The 20,898-nt window shown below is 44.4% G+C and overlaps 2 protein-coding genes across 4 annotated transcripts in view; one reads left to right on the top strand and one right to left on the bottom strand.

Moving 5' to 3' along the window:
• Positions 1–6,696, bottom strand: part of LOC137355017 (katanin p60 ATPase-containing subunit A1-like) — a 42,658-nt gene extending 35,962 nt beyond the window's left edge. The window contains exon 1 of the mRNA XM_068020186.1: positions 6,506–6,696. The gene's annotated coding sequence lies outside the window, so the exon portion shown is untranslated. The remainder of the gene's footprint in view (positions 1–6,505) is intronic.
• ppil4 (peptidylprolyl isomerase (cyclophilin)-like 4) overlaps positions 6,690–20,898 on the top strand; it is a 39,619-nt gene continuing 25,410 nt past the window's right edge. For all 3 annotated transcript variants that reach the window (XM_068020183.1, XM_068020182.1, XM_068020181.1), the window contains exons 1-4: positions 6,690–6,797; positions 7,750–7,817; positions 11,723–11,787; positions 14,519–14,636. In XM_068020183.1, coding sequence (XP_067876284.1) covers positions 6,728–6,797; positions 7,750–7,817; positions 11,723–11,787; positions 14,519–14,636 — 321 coding nt within the window. In that variant the 5' untranslated portion in view covers positions 6,690–6,727. The remainder of the gene's footprint in view (positions 6,798–7,749; positions 7,818–11,722; positions 11,788–14,518; positions 14,637–20,898) is intronic.

The following is a 20,898-nucleotide window of genomic DNA, read 5'->3' as shown; positions in this document are numbered from 1 at the left end:
GCAGTTTAGTCACATGACTAAATGGGTGTTGTAGAGTTTTGAACTGAGCTTTAAATTGGAGAAGCACTGTGTTTGAAGACAGAAAGTTCTTGGCTCCTGGACTGCAGCAGACCTCCTCTTCTCCTGTCTGCTCCCATCTCTTTCTCTCTAACTTCGGAACCCATTGAAGACACATGAACCCCAAGAGAGAAAAGTCTCCTACAGTGAACAAGGTTTAAGAAGAATATTGCACCCCAACAAAAAGCAAGATCAACCTACAAAAGGACTCTACAGTGAGCTCAAAGAACCGTAAGAAACTCTTCAGATATTGACTCAAACTTTTCTACTTATTTTTTTCTTTTGCTCTGTTCTGTCCCTATATGCATGTATCGTGTATGCATGCTAGCGTGGGTACGTCATGTATCGGTAGGCATCAACCAAATTAGAGCTTAAGTTTAAATAAAATTTCACCTTTCTTCTTTAAACCCAAGAAAGCATTTCTTTGCCTTATATTTGGAAAGCGGTGAACAAGGATTCACCAATGGGGAGCTCAAAACACATTTTTAAAAAAAAATAAAACCCTGTTACATTAAGACCAGGTGAAAACTAAAAGGGAACCCTAGACCTCTTTCTCACCTGGTCGTAACACATATGAAGAGTCAAGAAAAGGGTGCCAAAATACAAGTTTACTCAGGGCACCATTTTGCCTAAGGCCAGGAAGACCAAGCTCAGGACCTGTCTGGAAGTGGAGAATGATTTATGAGCATCATTGCCAAATATTACCCCACTGATAGATAGACTCTGTGGTGACACCCATCTCACTGATATCTGGAAGCAAATACCAGCTTTCTTAAAAGCATTATTAAAACAGTCTTATATGCTACTTTCAGAATGAGTATCTATAATATTCAATTTTTGTCTGCCCGGACTATTTTGATTGGTCAGTTTAAGGGGCGCCTTTGTTGGTGGGTTTATTTAGCGATGATGCATGGTATGCACATAGGCATGTGGGGTGCGGAAAGGGGTGAAGGGGGTGGTGGAAAACAGCAGCAGCAGAACTGATGAAGGGTCACTGACCTGAAACGCTAACTCTGCTTCTCTCTCCACAGATGCTGCCCAGACCTGCTGAGTTTTTCCAGCACTTTCTGTTTTTATCTCAGATTTCCAGCATCCGCAGTATTTTGCTTTTATTATAGAAGGTAAGGAGAGCCCAGCAACAAAGTTATCCTGGCTAGAAGGATTGCTTTGGGAGGGATAGGGATGGCAAGAGCAGGATGGGGATGTCATGGGAGGGATGGAAAATTTGGGATGGAGATGGCATAAGAGGGATCACATGGGAAGGATAGACTGGCACAGGATGGGGATGGCATTGGAGGAGTACCAACACATCAGAACATCAACAGGAGGGCAATTTGGCAAATTGGATCCAAAATTGGCTTAGCGGCAGGAGGCAGAGGGTGATGGTCGAGGGTTGTTTCTGCAAGTGGAAGCCTGCGACCAGTGGTGTACCGCAGGGATTGGTGCTGGGACCCTTGTTATTTCTAGTGTGCATTAATGATGTAGACGTGAATATAGGAGGTATGATTAGTAAGTTCGCAGATGACACAAAAATTTGTGGTGTTGTAAATAGTGAGGAGGAAAGCCTTAGATTACAGGACAATATAGATGGGCTGGTAAGATGGGCAGAGCAGTGGCAAATGGAATTTAATCCTGAGAAGTGTGAGGTGATACATTTTGGGAGGCCTAACAAGGCAAGGGAATAAACAATGGATGGTAGGATCCTAGGAAGTACAGAGGGATCTTAGTATACTTGTCCATAGATCACTGAAGGCAGCAGCACAGGTAGATAAAGTGTTTAGGAAGGCATACGGACTGGATACTTGCCTTTATTAGCCGAGGCATAGAATATAAGAGCAGGGAGGTTATGATGGAGCTGTATAAAACGCTAGTTAGGCCACAGCTGGAGTACTGTGTACAGCTCTGGTCACCACACTATAGGAAGGATGTAATTGCACTGGAGGGGGTGCGGAGGAGATTCACCAGAATGTTGCCTGGGCTGGAGCATTTCAGCTATGGAGAGAGACTGGATAGGCTAGGGTTGTTTTCCTTGGAGCAGAGCAGGTTGAGGGGGGACCTGATTGAGGTATACAAAATTATGAGGGGCATTGATAGGATAGATAGGAAAAAACTTTTTCCCTTAGCAGAGGGATCAATAACCAGGGGGCATAGACTTAAGGTAAGGGGAAGGAGGTTTAGAGGGGATTTGAGGAAAACATTTTTCACCCAGAGGATGGTTGGAATCTGGAACACACTACCTGAAGGGATGGTAGAGGCAGGAACCCTGACAACATTTAAGTAGTACTTAGATGAGCACATGAAAAGCCAAAGCATACAAGGCTACGGGCCAAGTGCTGGAAAATGGGATTAGAATAGATAGGTGCTTGATGTGCAGCACAGACACGATGGGCCGTAGGACCTGTTTCTGCGCTGTATGACTATATTTAACAATTGAAGTTATTTTATATAATTCTCTAATTTTATAAAGACACCTCTCCCTCCAATCTAAGTCGTACTCACTCATCTTTACCCTAGCCTTGTCTAGTTTGTTTCAATGCAGCTCCAGGACATCACAGTTTCAGACCGGCAGCTTCCCCACTCAACCTCTAATGTTGGCACCCTGTCATTCTCCTCCCCCAGAGCCTGTTCTTACCATCCTAAAACTCCTTCCCCTGTTCAACCCAGCTTGTGTGCTCCGTCTGTCTATGCTAGTTCCACACTTCCATTCACTCCACTCTGACAAACAATCATGATTTAAACTTTCTTACCATCGCTTCTTTTCTCGCACCTCTCCTTTCATCGCCTGAAAACAAAGATTACTGAATAATGGCTCGCCACAAACAATGAAGATTTGTGCATACACATTTGCCTTTGGTGCCATTGCTGTCCTGCTTACCACTCTCCAGCGCCATTCTTCCCAAACTGATCTCTTTCCCACCTCAACCTTGTACTTGACCATGTCCTTTTGGCAGTATCACCATCACATTCTCCTTTCATATTGCCCAATAAACACTTCCAGTGTGCATAAATATTTTGTTGCCGTTCTTTTTACAATAACATTTTTATCATATACTTTCCCTCCTCTAGGTTACGAGTCCTATGATCCTCAAACACTTCTGTCTGCACCAATGTGCATATCAACAGCCACTACTACACTAAGAACTGACCACTTCATAACAGTGACATAGTAGTATTGGGAGGCAGTGGCGTAGTGGTATTGTCACTGGACTAGAAACCCAGGGTATTGCTCTGGGGACACGAGTTCGAACCCACCAGAGCAGAAGGTGGAATTTGAATTCAATTAATAAATCTGGGATTAAAAGCGAGTCTAATGATGGCCATGAAACCATTATCGATTGCTGTAAAAACCCATCAGGTTCACTAATGCCCTTTAGGGAAGGAAATATGCTGTCCTTACCTGCTCTGGCCTACGTGTGACTCCAGATCCACAGCAATGTGGTTGACACTTACACGCCCTCTGAAATCGCCTAGCAAGCCACTCAGTTGTATTGAACCGCTACGAAGTCAATAAAAAGGAACTGGACGGACCACCCTAGGCACCGGAAACGACAACGGCAAACCCAGCCCTGTCGACCCTGCAAAGTCCTCCTTATTAACATCTGGGGGCTTGTGCCAAAGTTGGGAGAGCTGTCCCACAGACTAGTCAAGCAACAATAAAAACAAGAAATGCTGGAAATACTCAGCAGGTCTGGCACCATCTGTGAAGAGAGAAGCAGATTTAACTTTTCAGGTCAGTGTCCCTTCTTCAGAACACCTTCAAGCAACAGCCTGACATAGTGATACTCACGGAATCATACCCTACAGACAATGTCCCAGACATCACCATCCCCAGGTATGTCCTATGCCACCAGCAGGACAACCCAGCAGAAGTGGCGGCACAGTGGTATACAGTCGGGAGGGAGTTGCCCTAGGAGGCCTCAACATCGGCTCCTGACCCCATGAAGTCTCATGGCATCAGGTCAAACATGGACAAGGAAACCTCCTGCTGATTACCACCTACCACCCTCCTTCAACTGATGAGTCAGTACTCCTCCATGTTGAACACCACTTGGAGGAAGCACTGAGGGTGGCAAGGGCACAGAATGTACTCTGGGTGGGGGACTTCAATGTCCATCACCAAGAGTGGCTCGGTAGCACCACTAGTGACTGAGCTGTCCGAGTTCTAAAGGACATAACTGCTAGACTAGGTGTGTGGCAGGTAGTGAGGGAACCAAGAGGGAAAAACATACTTGACCCCGTCCTCACCAATCTGCCTGCCGCTGATGCATCTGTCCATGACAGTATTGGTAGGAGTGACCACCGCACGGTCCTTGTGGAGACGACGTCCCGCCTTCATATTGAGGATACCGTCCATCGTGTTGTGTGGCACTATCACCACGCTAAATGGGATAGATTTCAAACAGATCTAGCAATGCAAAACTGGGCATCCATGAGGCTCTGTGGGCCATCAACAGCAACAGAATTGTACTCAACCACCATCTATAACCTCATGGCCCGGCATATCCCCCACTCTACCATCAAGCCAGGCGACCAACCCTGGTTCAATGAAGAGTGCAGGGCATACCAGGAGCAGCACCAGGCATACCTCAAAATGAGGTGTCAACCTGGTGAAGCTACAACAGAGGACTACTTGCAAGCCAAACTGCGTAAACAGCATGCAATAGAGAGAGCTAAGCGATCCCATAACCAACGGATCAGATCTAAGCTCTGCAGTCCTGCCACATCCAGCCGTGAATGGTGGACAATTAAACAACTAACTGGAGGAGGTGGATCCGCAAATATCCCCAACCTCAATGATGGGGGTGCCCAGCACATCAGTGCGAAAGATAAGGCTGAAGCATTTGCAACTTGCCATAAGTGCCGAGCTGATGATCCATCACAGATGCCAGACTTCAGCCAATTCAATTCACCCTGTGTGATCGCAAGCAACGACTGAAGGCACTGGATACTGCAAAGTAGAGGCCTACTACCCGACCTAGCCAGAGTCCCTCTGATTTAGCTCCGGGCCCAACCTGACCCGAACAGGCCACTACTCGGCCCGACCCAACCATCCGTTTACTTACCTTCCTGACACTGAACCTGCAAGAAGCTGCAGCGCATGTGCGAGATGTCATAGTGACATCACACACTGCGCAGACTCAATTTCGTCCTGGACTTCAAGCTCAGGTAAGTTTTTTTTTCAATACTTACCATGTGTGTTCGGCCCAACACCTTCCAAACCTACAACCCCCACCAACTTGAAGGATAAGGGTAGCAAATGCATAGAAACACCACCACCTGCAAGTTCCCCTCCAAGCCGCACACCATCCTGACTTCTAACATTATCGCCATTCCTAACTGTCGCTGGGTCAAAATCCTGGTTCAAGAAGGCAGCTCACCACCACCTTCTCAAGGGCAATTAGGGATGGGCAATAAATGCTAGCCTAGCCAGCGACGCCCACATCCCATGAATGAATTAAAAAAAAACTTCAGAATTCCCCACACAACTACAAAAACGTAGGAACAATGTCACCAGAGGTCCCATTCTGGTCACAAAAAAATCATGTCATAGTTAACTGAATGATTCAATTCTCACAGAATAGCTAAACTACTAAATAATAAGTAGCAAAAAACTATGATTAAACTAGAAAGGAACAGGAGAAAAACGAACAAACCCATTGTGTTTTGAAAATTAGATCTCCTGAGCCGCTGTTCTTGACAAGTCCAGCCACTATGTTATTTTATAATGACTGCAGCATTAATCCATGTAATACATAAAACAGCTGATGTCCAATGTCACTACTCACAGTCAAAGCTATGACCTCTCTTCCTCTAACACTTTGCTCACTACGGCTGACGCACACTTCTGTCATTCTGGTGCCTGTATTAATCTGTACAACTTTCTGATGAAAGGTTATCTTTTGCTTCTCTCCCTCTCTCCACAGATGCTGACTGACCTTTTGGGTGTTTTCATGCATTTTGTATTTTTATTTGTCGCACCTGTAAAGTTCAAAGTAGGTGCCAGTAGGGACTGAGTCGCTGTGACAAAGAAACAAGAGTTTGTCGTGTGGGCGTATTACCGTGACTTTTTGGAATAAATATTGAAGATGCCACAGTATTGATGTAGAAGCGGACATGTGGAAAGTGGGAGTTTACCACCCGTCCTTATTTATCCAATTTACAGTTAAATGTGATCGTTTTGCATTAAAGTTCCCTCTTATAGCGCAAGGATGCCACCTCTCTCTCCACTGTACACTTCACTATTAAATAAAACAAAACTTTACAATGTGACAAAGCGTAGAAAAAAATACAAGCTGCAGTGGGGAGGGGGGGTTGGTCAAGGAGACAGAGCGCAAAGTTGCAGAGCTTGACTAACTTTTCGGGGGATAAATACAAAAAATATTTATTTTATAAAAAGGCAATGGAGTAGAGCGATTCGAACCGCGGCCCAGCCAACTACGTGAGGTACCTGTTGCGGCCCAGCAGCAGCTCAGAGCCGGTAAAGCTATCGACACGGTGAGCGACCACCACTGGAAGATTCTGGAGGCGGCGCGGGGAGTCCGGGTCCGAGGTACAGGGCGCAGGCGCGGCGGCCGAGACCTCGCCTTCTCCCGCTCGAGCCCAGGCCAGGGGTTCGAGGTCAGGTGACGCGATTCACCTGGCGGCCATTTTGCGTTGGGTTGAAGACAAAATGGCGGTGCTGCTAGAAACAACGGTGGGCGATCTGGTGATCGATTTGTACACGGAGGAGAGGCCCAGGGGTTAGTAGTAACTCGAAGGCAGTTCTCAGTGTAAACTTCTTCATTATAGTCAGACTAATACATACAAAAAATATATAATGTTGGGCGGAAGAATGGGAATTTCTCCGCAGATGTTGCCCAACCTATTGAGTATTTCCAGCACTTTCTGTTTTTATTTTGGAAATCTCTCAACTGCTTATTAAGAAAGAGTTGTTTTTCTATAGCGTCTCTCATGACGCTCCAAAACACTTTGCAGCTAATGAAGTACTTTCTGCACTGTTATAGGAAACCTGGCAGCTAGTTTGCACACAAGCTCCTGCAAACAACAATGGGATGATGACCAGATAATCTGTTTTAATAATGTTTGTTGAGGGATAAATATTGGGCAGGAAACCAGGAAGAGATCCCGTGCTCTTTGAAATTGTAACCATTGGAACTTTTACATTTCAATTGAGAGGGTTGACATCTCATATGATAGATGGTACCTCTGACCAGGCAACACTGCAGTGTCAGTCTGGATTTTGTGCCCAAGTCTCTGAAGCAGACCTTGAACTCACAACCTTCTGACTCCCAAGCAAGAGAGTGGGACTCACTGAGCTCCAGCTCTGCCTTTAAAAAGTGCTGGAGGTTACTGTTAATTACCCTAAATCATTTTACGCTACAAGCATGTTTAAAACGGATCTTGAAGACATCCTGATTTCCTTGAAGCTTAATCATGCAGTAAAAACCATAGCTTGTTAGATTTCTGTAGCACTCATGGAGAACATCTCTGAGTGGATGGGAAAGAAAAGGCCAACACCAATACCAACATGCAAGTTGGAGGAATTTTAGAGGGGAAACCAGAGAACAGAGGCACATGGGTAAAAGATCAATAACAGTGAAAAAAGAAACAGTGGTAACTGTCTTATGCTATGTCTTATTTAATCTGAGAATTTTGGGGGTTAAGTTTTACAAATATCTTTTTTGTTTGTAGCCTGTTTGAACTTTCTGAAGCTTTGTAAGATCAAGTATTATAACTACTGCCTCATCCACAGTGTTCAGGTGAGTTTCCATTAGTTTTCTGCATCTTTAAACCTTGTAAATTCTCCTAAAATGAGAAGGGAGGAGAAAACAGTCTTCAGAAATTGTTTAATTAAAAACAAAATGCTGCAGATGCTGGAAATTTGAAATAAAAACAAAGTGCTGCAAATACTCAGCACGTCAGGCAGCATTTGTGGAGAGAGAAGCAGAGTTAATGTTTCAGGTCTGTGACCTTTCATCAGAACTGGCAAAGGTTAGAAAAGAACTAGGTTTTAAGCAAATGAAGGGGGTGTGGGGGTTGGTGGGGAAGAGAACAAAAGGGAAGGTGTGTGATAGGGCAGAGGGCAGGACAGATTAAATAACAAAGCTGTCATGGGACAAAGGCAAAAAGTGTTTTCATGCTTGTGGCAGAATAATGAGCAATTCTGTCTACATGAAAAACCGGCACATGGTTAAAAAATACAAAGTGACTCCTGACAACGCAGCCCAGCGCCAACGTCATCAGAGTGCTCCGAGATTCACACATTTGCAGAACGGATCCTTGCTGTCAGTATGGTGCTGGACATGCGCAGCCTACATCAGCACCTGGCTTGCCAGGCCTGCTCGCTCCCTGCCTTGCCACTTCTACCTCTGCCACTCGCTTCCTGCTTCACCGCCCCCCACCTACCTGCGGGCCACTCACTCCCAGCCTCGCCACTTCCACCCCTCTGCTCTGCCTCTGCTTCCCCGCTTCCGGTCCCCGCTCCCTTCCGCTTCCGGTCCCCACTACCTCCCGCTTCTGGTTCCCGCTCCCTTCTGCGATTGCCACCTTTCCTCTTCGCATGGGACAAGTGGGGAAGAGAGAGAGTGACGAGAGGCAGGGGAGGGGAGGGAGACTGCGAGCAGGACGGAATGGGTAGCAGAGGCAGACAGGGAGAAGTGGTGAGGTGTGGAGCAAGCGGCAAGCAGATGGGCACGGGAGGCAGCGGCAAAGAGAAGCGTGATGGCAGGAGAGAGTGGGGTACAGTTGGGGGTGGGATGGAGGTAGCGATCGCAGACACTTTGGGCATTTGAATTTCATTTGTTTTTGTGATAAATTGAGCAGCGCCACCTTTGCTACTGGCAGCTGCCAAAAACTGTGCAGACAGTGACATTTCAGTGCATGAGGCTGTATTTGTGCATGTGCAAGTACAGTGCCACATAGTGGTTGCATTGTCAGCAAACACAGCCTTAAAATAACAAAACAAAATAGAAAAATATGAAAAAAGGCCAGTCATGCTCTGAAATTATTGAATTCAGTGTTCAATCTGCAAGGCTGTAGAGTGCCTAATCGAAAGATCAGGCGCTGCTTCTCAAGCTTGCGTTGATGTTCGCTGGAACACTGCAGCAGGTCTAGGACAGAAATGAGAGCAGGGGGGTTTCGTGCTTTCGGACTGAGTGGAGGTATTCCGCAAAGTGGTCACCCAATCTGCGTTTGGTCTCCCCAGTGTAGAGGTGACTGCATTGTGAGCAGCGAATACAGTATACTAAATTGAAGGAAGTACAAGTAAATCGCTGCTTCACCTGGAAGGAGTGTTTGGGGCCTTGGATGGTGAGGAGAGAGGAGGTAAAAGGGCAGGTATTACACCTCCTGCAATTGCATGGGAAGGTGCCGTGGGAAGGGTCGAGGTGATGGAGGAGTGGACCAGGATGTCACGGAGGGAACATCCAAAGGATCATCCGCCATCATTTCCGTCACCTCTAGCGTGATGCCACAACCAAACACTTCTTCCCTTCCCCGTCAGCATTCCGAAGGGATCGTTCCCTACAGCCTTGTGGAGTGAACATTGAGTCCAATGATTTCAGAGCATGATTGGCCTTTTTTTATATTTTTCATTTTTTTTTTTAACCATGTGCCTTTTTTCATGTAGACAGAGCTGCTCATTATTCTGCCATTAACACAGTCTCTGGACTAATGCTTTGTTTTTCACCACAAGCATTAACACACTCTTTGCCTTTGTCCCATAACAGCTTTGTTATTTAATCTCTCCTGCCCTCTGCCCTGTCACACACCTTCCCTTTTGTTCTCTTCCCCACCATCACCACCCCCTCCCCACCCCCCTCACTTGCTTCAAACCTTTCTAACCTTTGCCAGTTCTGATGAAAGGTCACAGACCTGAAACGTTAACTTCTCTCTCCACAGATGCTGCCTGACCTGCTGAGTATTTCTGGCACTTTCTGTTTTTATTTCAGAAATTGTTTGATCTGGTATTGTATAATGCGTGGTATGTAATAAAAGAGTATGGGGGACTGGATGGTGCGGTATCAGTGTTATGATTTTAGTAAAGCCCTGTGATGGATGTGTGAAAGTATTGAACCTTGTGAACCACACAATTCAACAAAGCATAGTGTGTGCGCCAAATATTTAGGCTGTGTCCACTTTAGCTGTGGAGAACACTTAGTACAACTAAACTTTTTAGATGTGGCTGTGTTTTGAGAGAGCATTTTGAACTATGTATAAAAAGAGGGTCAAGTACTGGTGATTACTGGACTGCTGCTGATAGTGATACCAGTGAGAACATTTTCAAATGATCAATTAGGAACATTGTACAGGAGACACAATGACATCACATTAAAGCATACTAAGTGTGACTTTCCTATAGCATATTGAAGGTGACACCCAAGTGGAAGTAGTGACAATCAGCACACTATTCATTTACTTCTGAATAATAGTTTCATATCCAGTAAAAACTACTCCCCTTGCCCTCCCTGTTGAATTCATTGCCCTCTTGTCCTCTCTCAAATTCTGCAGTCCACACGTGTTGCCTGCCCTCAACCGATCTTTGATTGTTTCCTTCTGTTCCTCAACATCCATGTCCCTTTCCCCTCCTTCAATACTATTTGCACCCTGAATTGACCCTGAAAATGCTCTTGCCTCAACTTGCTTACAGCTGCAGTCTTAAACTCCCAACTGCTTAGCCTTTAGCCCTCCATTTGTTATACCTCTACAGATGTTGATTCACTCAAGTACTCCCTTACTCTCTCCTTCAGTGCCCTAGTCCCCAGAAAAAAACTTTCCATGCTGGTTGTTTCCTTCCATATGGCCTTCATTTTTGCTACATCAGGTATAAGTGGTGCAAACTTGAGCATACCTAGTGTACTGGGGCTTAACCATTACCAATCTGGTTTGACCTTTTATCCCTCTGCCAAAACTGCCTGTTATTCTAGGGTCACCCTAGATGGCAAAGATAACTCCAAGCTCCTTTTCTTTAGTACCAACAACCACCTTAAATGCCTCTCTGCTCCCTCCCACTTGCTCACCTCTAACAAGTGCTCATGGATTTCTTCATCAAAACCAAGAATATCGCTTCAGCTGCCTCTGCTGTTAGGATGCTTGGCGCAGAGTACAGTAAATATGAGTGACACAAGAGAGCTTTTTTTTAACCAGGAAGTTAAAGGGTGTCTGGAGTAAATTCGGTGGATGAGTATGTAGACGTGAATTGAAGTTCAGGTTTAATTTTGATCAAAAAATGATTCCTAAAGTATTAAATTCCTACTGTGAACATCTGATCATTTGTGATTTATTCCAGTTCAATTACGGGCGGCACAGTGGCGCAGTGGTTAGCACCGCAGCCTCACAGCTCCAGGGACCCGGGTTCCATTCCGGGTACTGCCTGTGTGGAGTTTGCAAGTTCTCCCTGTGTCTGCGTGGGTTTTCTCCGGGTGCTCCGGTTTCCTCCCACAAGCCAAAAGACTTGCAGGTTGATAGGTAAATTGGCCATTATAAATTGTCACTAGTATAGGTAGGTGGTAGGGAAATATAAGAACAGGTGGGGATGTTTGGTAGGAATATGGGATTAGTGTAGGATTAGTATAAATGGGTGGTTGATGTTCGGCACAGACTCGGTGGGCCGAAGGGCCTGTTTCAGTGCTGTATCTCTAATCTAATCTAATTTGTTTTGTAACAGAGAGATTTTGTTATACAGACTGGTGACCCTACTGGAAGTGGTCGTGGTGGAGAATCCATTTTTTGGTTGGTACCCCTTAAGTATTTTAATTAAACCAGCAGTTAAATCCTATTTCTGAATGTTATTACATAGACCTTTAACCAGAATCTTGCAAAATTACGGCACTATCATTTCCTGCAGGTTAAATCCAATAAAATTTCAGTAGTTGCATCACAAACTTGAGTGATAACAGCATGGCTGCGTGGTAGCATTCTCACCTCTGAGTCAGAGGTTATGGGTTCAAGCCCAACTCCAGGCACACAATCTAGGCTGACACTCCTTTGCAGTATTAAGGGAATACTCCATTGTTTGAAGTGCCCTCCTTCAAGTGATAAATTAAGCAACTCATCGTCTGCCAGTGTTGGACATAAAAGATGCCAAAGCACTATTAAAAGAACAGATGAGTTCTTCTGGTATCCTGGCTAGCACTTATCTGTCAGACAGCATCAACAATAACAGCTTATATTTATATAACACCTTTAACATAATAAAATGCCCCAAGGCTTTTCACAGGAGTATTAAAAACAGATTAACTGGCTGTTAATCTCGTTGCTGTTTCTGGGACCTTGCTGTGTGCAAATTGGCTGCCACATAACAACACTGACTACACTTCAAAACAATCAATTGGACTACGAATGAATAAAAATTTCAAGTTGGGAGTCTGGCACAGCATAAAACAATAACAAGAAAAGCTGCAAAGATGTCTGGACAGCAGGCATCGGGGTAATAATGTCAAGGGCAAAACATGGTGAATTTAATTACAAAATAGGACAGACAATCGCTAGGAGATTACACACAAATATCTTGACTCATTTGACTAACAAGTTGATCTGATACCTTTGGTAAACCTAAACCACCTAATTTTCCACTTTCAATGATAAAGCACTGCAGAATTTAAGGTGAACCCCTTGCACTGCTATACGGTTTGATTACTGGCTTTCCTGTCACAATTTATTATATGCTATTTATAAAGGACCATCAATTGCTTTTTAGCAAAACTAAGTGTGGATTAAAAATAAACAAGTAGTCTTCAAAAGAGAAAACAGCATCACTACATAGACTGCAGCAGTTCAAAAAGGCCCATCTTCGAGGGGCAACTGCGGGGTGTGGGCAATAAATGTGGCCTTTTGAGCACCAGCTACTTCCTGGGAACAAATTTTTAAAAAAGAAACTGACTGAACCAAACATAGCTACGGATAAAGATACAAGCAGTGGGAATTTATAAACAAACAGCTGTTCTTTAGTGATGATCTCCAGTTTGTTTTTCATACAAACCTCAAAGCTAAGTGTAACTGGAATACTGGGAAGTTTACATATTTAAGAGAACATATAAATTGTGCATTCAGCAGATTTGTTTTTCTAATTCAGAGTGTAACCACAATCCACAGTTCCCTGAAAAATTTATGCATTGGGTAAAATGTCAAAAGTTGGACTTCCATCTGCCCAGCACAGTCCAAATCTCAACAAAAGTAAAACTTTTATTAAAAAGTCAGCAGTTTCAATGTCACTTCAGATGGTTTTACACCTACTGGCTAAAAAATGTTCAGTGTAAAAAAATAAAAACAAGTTCCATTTATATAGCAGCTTTCATGACCGCAGGATATTTCAAAGCAATTTACAGCCGATGAAGTACTTTAAAACTGTAGTCACTGTTGTAATGTCGGACATGCAGCAGCCAATTTGCACACAGTATGCTCCCACAAACAGTAATTTGATCTCTTTTTACTGATGTTGGTTGAGAAAAAGTATTGGCCAGGACACCGGGGAGAACTTCCCTGCAGTTCTTCGAAATAAAGCTATGGGATATTTTATGTTCATCTGAAAAGGCAGACATAGCCTTAGTTTTGTATCTCATCCAGAAGACAGCACGTCCGACAGTGCAGCGCTGCCTCAGTACTGCATTGGTGTGCCAGCCTATGTTATGTGCTCAGGTCTCAGGAGTGGGACTTGAAATCACACCCTTTTGAATCACAGGTGAGAGTGCTATCGTGCTATCCACTGAGCCATGTCTGACTTGGTTCCTTTGTAGTTTCATATCTCAGACAGTGTTCTGTATCACAAAGTTATCGATGTACTCTCTTGAGTGAACTCCCAGTATCTCAATGACAATATTACTCCTGTTATCATATGTCACTCCAGCAGAACTACTAAATACAGGCCATCTTCGTTGCATCAGTCTTAAGTGGACATTTCCATTATAAACATATGTGGCTTTCTTCAACCCAGAAATGGGAATGAATTTACACAATCGATGTTGGCTGTTTACTAACAGAAGGTCTGCATGTTGCACGTTATCTGATCATTATCTGTTCTGCTGTAAGTAATTTTAACTCAACATTCTGTATATGGTTCTTTATCTCCGTGGCTGTCCCTCTGATCTCGTCATTTGCCTTTTTCTACTTTGTGCCTCTTTCTGGGTTTAATAATGCTGGCAGTAGCATTATTTGTACTATAGCTGGTAAAACATTTCTTCAGTTTCCTACTAGGATGGGTTTCGCCACTCACAGAATTTTCCTGCGACAAATGTCTTTTCGCTGGAGAATTTCCCTTGATTGCATTACCTATTTTGCTTGTGGCTTCTCGTTGGCCACCCTGCACCAAAGTAGCATATGACTGGATGAATCCTTCTTTCAATTCTTTTCAGGACGCACTTTTTCCTCGGGGATACCCCTTCTGATTACTGAACAGTGGAGTACAGCTGACCTTGAAATCATTTTGCCAATTGTGGTAAACAGTTTTTCTTTCCCTATCCTACAGTAAGCTCTATGGAGATCAGGCCAGATTTTTCGAGGCAGAAAAGGTGCCCCGAATTAAACACAAGAAAAAGGGAACTGTATCCATGGTGAATAATGGCAGTGATCAGCATGCATCTCAGGTAGATTGATAGCACCGTATTTTCTATGTGCATGTGTATGTAGATATGTGTGTGTCTGGTACTATAAAATTATTAACTTTTCAATTAATAATTTCACTACATTTACAAATTGGAGCAGTTGAGGAAATGTTATTTATTGTCCCAGTACCTACCTCTAAGTGTAAAGTGAACTCATTGTAGTACTCCCTTGTTGCTGATTTCTCATTTAGCCACATACTATATAAGTATATGAGAAGGACATAAATATGATGCACAGATTTATCTGCACTTATCTCTTGTTCCCTTAAGTCCTGATGTCTTTCCTGACCACCTAACCATGGAGAAGGTTAACAGCCAGGACAGGAACCAGTTGATGGCTCTTCAAACCCACTTCAGACTCTGGTGTCAAACTTGGTTGTTGAACAAGCTTATGCTGATTGTAACACAAACTGGTAACTTCTTGTGTGACCAAGTGGCTAAGGAAAGGCAGAGCACTTCCCATATGTTCCTGACTAAAAGTGCCAGTGAAAGGGGATACTGTCTGGGAACTTGCCTTGTGCTTTTAAGTTCTAATTACCTGATCGTCCAAATTATACATATACCTAGATCTCCTGTGTTTGTGTTTTCTATCTTTCACTTACATATCTGTGCATGCACACAAACATATGCATGCACCAACACGTAGACACACATTGCTATATTATTGAACTGCATAATGATTACTGGGGAGCAGAAAATAAAAACACTAGCTTTGGTCTAGCCTTATGACTAGATTGTGATGATATACAATCTATAGTTTGTAACAAAGAGAAATTGTGTACTTTTGTACACAAACATTCATTTCAAGATATTTAGTTTGTTCACTTATCATGAGCTTTCATAGGTTTAAAAGTGATTTAGAAAAATTATGATCGTAACATAGTGGTTAAGTGAAATGTTGAACTTTTTAAAATGTAACCAGTCAAAAGGCTTAATCGAAGTTGAAATTTGTTACAAAACCGTAAAACTACCAATTTCTTAATGATTTGCACGTTTTCTTGAAATTATGAAATCTAATTTCAAATCTTGTATCCAGCATTCTGACATATGTAACAACAGTGTGTAAGCCTGCAATTACCATTAGGATTTAAGAGTGTGGGGGGTGGGGTTGTGTGTGGCATGGTTGATGTACTCTGTCATGCTCCATTCCCTACCCAGCTGCTCTACTCCCCAGCCCAAGTCTCCAAATCCCTGTGAGCAGTGCCACAGCAGATCATTAACATTTTGTTTTGCTGGGTCTAGGTTGAATGATATCATAGACTACAGCCAGAAAGTGCTCTTCGATTCCTGAAATATATTAGTTTATGGCAGAGTGAGGATGCATCGAGTTCAGTGGAAGTCTGCATTGTGTTTATACTCTACCCTCTAGGGTCAAAGGATTCCTCTAAGACAGCATTGGTCCGATGATGTTAGCTTGTTTTTTTGGTAGTGCCCTCACTTTTTCAGTTGGAAGACTCTGGGTTCAGACTGCACTCCAGGAGTTCAGCGCATAATCTAGGCTTATATGTTAATGCAGCATTGAGAGAATGCTGCATTGTCAGAAGTGCCATCTTTTAGACAAGACAGTAAACAAATAACTTGTCTGCCTGTTGTAACTTATTTACTGATTGTTGAACTTTGCCTCATTTGTGGATGAGTCTTGAATTCAACACCAAGATCTATTTAGCTTTTGATTAGCATTCATTTAGATTCTTAAGTGTAACCCACAAGGCTCCATGATATGTACCTAAAATGCCGATGAGAACAAACAGTTTGGACAACTTCGATATAAGAACTGAGGCAGCAACTATTTTCCGGATCTCCTATCTAGAACCTTGTGTAAGAACACTTCAGTCCCCTGTAGATTGCTCATTCCCCATTGGTTCAGATAGTGTATCAGCTTGGGATCCCCTATGCTGAGCTCAGGGTATTTCTATGTGGGATCTAGAATTTTTTTCCATTGTTTTGAGGATTGCATTCTTGGGTGATTGGGCAAAAGATGTAGGGGGAATATGAGGAAGCACTTTTTTTACACAGCAGGTGGTAATGACCTGGAACTCACTGCCCACAAGGGTGGTGGAAGCAGAAACAATCAATGACTTCAAGAGGAAGTTGGATGGCCACCTGAAAGAAATGGACTTGCAGAGCTATGGGGGTTCAGCAGGACAGTGGGACTGACTGCATAGCTCAGTGGAGTGCCAGCATGGACTTGATGGGCTGAATGGCCTCCTTCTGTGCTGTATATGACTCTCTGATTCTATCTGTTTTCCTGTCATCTCAGTGTCTGTGCCAATAAGGTGTTCCTCTTCAGCCCATCCCATTGCTGATGATAGAAAGGATGCATCCCTGTCAGTTTGAGGGGCACATCCCAGAGTAGTAGGCATAGGAAAAGTGGTTTAAAGCACACTTACCATAACATATTAACCATTTGAAACTATGGCTAATTTGGCTGGTATCGCAGTGGTTTCAAGCAGAAGTTTAGTTAACGCCCATTCCACAGCTACTTGCTGAGTTTCTGTTGACAGTGCTTGTAAAGTAGCAGTGTGAAGTGTCTGTAATTATTTAATCATTGTTTATTTTGCTAAGGCACAAAGCAGTGTTTTTGGTAAAGCTTTCCTGGCAGTATGGCTTGAGCTCTTTGTCTGACACCTCTCTCCTCCCAAGTTGGTACTTTCTCTGTATGACTCCTACAATGTTTGAAGGACACCAGATTGATGGAGAAAAGTTACTTGCTTTACAGGATCATCAGAATTTTTTCAAGTGAACAAGACATCATTTAGATGCCTTCCAACCATCTCCAGAGATGCGCTTGGTTTGCTTACTTTGCTTAAGGAGCGGACATTAGCTTGAGGACATTATTATGATCAGGTGAGGAGGGGTCGAAAGTCTCCCCTCTTGTCCCTCTCCTTGTTTGACTGCAATAGGGTTTATTTCTTTTAAACAGTGGGTATGCTTACCAATTCAGTGAGTGTTTAACCCATTATGTGCTGTGATGAAAGAACCAATCGGACAGGTTTTCTTGATTTTAAACAAGAAAGACGTTAGCTTAAATAAAATCAAAATGCTGTAGATGCTGGAATTCTGAAATAAAAACAAAAAATGCTGGATTTACTCAGAAGGTCTGGCAGCATCTGTGGAGAGAGAAGCAGAGTTAACGTTTTAGGTCAGTGACCAATGTTCTGATGAAAGGTCACTGACCTAAAACGTTAACTCTGCTCTCTCTTCAAAGAGGTTAGTTTATTGTACTTAAAACCAAAAACTGATCTGAGTAAAATAATAAAGAATATACAGTCTGGTAATTCAGTTGTCTTCCGGCTGAACTTGGTGGTCCTGAAGTTTCTGTTTGGTAGAGGTGGCCAACTGGTTCAAGGTTGTCTTGGAGACAGTGATGCAGATGGTTTTGTTCCCAGAGTCTCTGGCTGCAACAGTGCTAGGCTTGGATGTTTGCAGCCAGCAGGCAGGATTCGAATTTGCAAGGTCACCTGGAGAGAGAGAGGGAGACCCCTACTTGGGTCCTTCACTAGTCAAACTCAAGGTCTTGTCTGCTGTAGAGAGAAGGAACTACAAGTTTTCACAATGGTGGAGAGTCTGTCACATCGCCCAATGTATTCACTCTTTTGCAACTTAATTAGATCAGGTTGAAGAATTCTCAATCTTTCTCGGGTCCCATTATCTCACTAATTACCCTTTGAGTGGTTCATCTCTACCAGTGTTAATGTTCTAAGATTGCCTTTAATGTATTGTTAATGAAGGCAAGGCAGGTAGCTCATTCAAAAGACTGCATTTGTTGACAACGCTATCGGTAGGTGGCGCTGTTTTGGCACATGCGCAAATACAGCATGTGCCACTAAAACGTCACAGCTTGCGACTGTAGCAGCTGCCAGGACTAAAGATGGCGCTGGTCAAAGAATCACACAAAGGCAACCTAACAAGCATGTGGCAGCATACAATGGCCAGAGTGAGAGAGTGGAGCGGGCCGGGGAGAGCAGCGCGGGGGGCGGGGAGACCAGCGCGGGGAGAGCGACCCAGCGGGGTGGGGGAGAGCTGGGGGAAAGAGGGAGGGAGAGAGAGGGAGGGAGGGGGGAGAGAAGAGGGAGGGGGAAAGAGGGAGGGAGGGGGAGAACTGGGAGAGTGGGGGGAGGGGGAGAGGGAGGAGGGGAGGGAGAGGATGGGGGGGGAGGGCGGCGGTGGGGGAGGGTGGTGGGGAGTTGGGGGGGGAACAGCGGAGCGGAAGAGGAGTGCTTTTTCTGTGCATGCGCCATAAACACAACAGCAAAAGACTTAGCGGCCAGTCCCTGCACCCGGTGACACCAAGGTCTTCGGCCGCTCGCTCCCCGCGGCTCTCTACGGCCTCTCGCTTCCGTCCCTCTCCATTCAGCCATTCCCTCCAGCTGCGGATGCCCAATCCAGTTGCTTTCTCCCCTACCCAGTTGCTTTCTCCCCTACTTCTCAACAGTACTTCAGGCATTGCAACTGTCTGGTCCCTGCCTTTTGCATGCTCCCTCTCCCCACCCCTCCCCGCTCTCCCCACCCCTCCCCCTCTTCACCCACCCCTCCCTCTACCCCCCTACCATCCACCACAGTTGAATATCTGAAGTGCAGTTGCAAAGTCGGGGAAATAGCATCCAAAACAAAACCTCAACAATTCTGGATTTAATTATTGAGAAGTTTTATTAAGTTCATTAAGTATCCGAGGAACTGCTATGCTATGGATACATGAGTGTTGTGTCCAGCATTCCCGTGAGACAGACTGGCCGAGTCTCTGCTATGCACAGCCAAAGAGATTGTTCTTGGAGAGCCTTGTGGTGAATGAACGCTTGGCTCTCTATTCCACTACTGTATTGTCCATGTGAAGGAGGCAAAGTCACAAGAGTCTGAGCTCAGTCTATTCTTGGTGAATGTTCCCCAAGCGCATCCCAATGTGCATTCCCAATTCATCCATAAATGCAATGTTCCTTTCCACATCGTGACAAGCTCCACAGCATGATCCAGTTGCCTTCGTTGCTTGAATGCTGACCTTAAGTCTCGAGGATTGTTTTCTCGACGGCATGTTTTACATGAAAAGAAATAAAGCAAATCAGAGTCAGAGCTTGCCTCCGTCCATCCACTGAAATTACTGTTGTGCACACCTTTTTAAGTTCTGCAGTGAAGGCACCAATTGATAACGTCGCCAATGAAGCACTTATTACCCACCTCAGATGCAGGAATCAGCACATCCTTGCGTCCTCTCCTGCACTGCCTCCTTTGCTTGAATGCCGTCCTTAAGTCTCAAGGATTGTTTTCTCAAGGGCACGTTTTACATGAAAAGAAATAAGGAAAGGACAGGAGTGTCAGAGCTTCCCACCCTCCAATGAAATTACTGTTGCGCATGCTTTATGCTCTGCAGGATAGGCATGTACTGATAACACCGCCAATGAATCACTTAGTACCCACCTCAGCTGTAGGAGTCAGGATGGTGTAACTGCCCCTATCTCGTGATGGTTCAATGCTGCTCACAGGGAAAACATGAATGATGTGAGGGTGCTGGAAAAAGAAGCACATTTCTTTTGGACTATGAACATAAAGCAGGCCATTTAGCCCAGCTGTTCCCTGCTAGTGGTTATGCTACTCATGCGCCTTCCCATACGCTCCCATTTAATCCTGCCTACTACTATCGGCATCACCTTCCATTTCTTTCACTCTTACCTACCTTTGCCTTAAAGCAACACTGAGGATGGAGAATGGTGTGTCTGCACTCCCACCTCACCAGTTGTGTACGCAGCAAGAGCATTCACATTTGTGCTACCACTGGACACGGCATGAGGTGGCTGTGTGTCCATGTGCACTGCTCGGATGGGTGCAGGAACAGGTGACTGTGTAACTGAACAGCAAGGAGAGGGTACCGCAGGTGGGGGAAGTGGAGCTTTGAACAGGCAGGCATATGTTTAGGAAGTTCAGGAAGGCTATTAAGGGACCACACGGGATACATGAGATGAGATAAGAAATACAGAATGCACTTCATTGAAACATTACAAAAACGAAAGTGACCGTTTAGTTGGAAGGTTGTTCGCTGAACTACAGCACATATACTGCCTGCACACAGCAACTTACAACAGGGACTGGAGCACATGCGGTGCCCCAGACAATGGAAATGTTTTCAGAGCAACTTACCCTTCTAATAAAAATGAAGCAAATCTCCAAAACGACTAAATAATTGAGAAAAAATGCGAGAAAATGCCCGACGAAACCTCTCCTCCTTCCACTTTCAAAAACTGGCGCCGAAGCT

The sequence above is a fragment of the Heterodontus francisci genome, chromosome 3, assembly GCF_036365525.1.
Source record: "Heterodontus francisci isolate sHetFra1 chromosome 3, sHetFra1.hap1, whole genome shotgun sequence".
Taxonomy (NCBI): domain Eukaryota; kingdom Metazoa; phylum Chordata; class Chondrichthyes; order Heterodontiformes; family Heterodontidae; genus Heterodontus; species Heterodontus francisci.
This window is presented reverse-complemented; position numbering and strand designations above follow the sequence as displayed.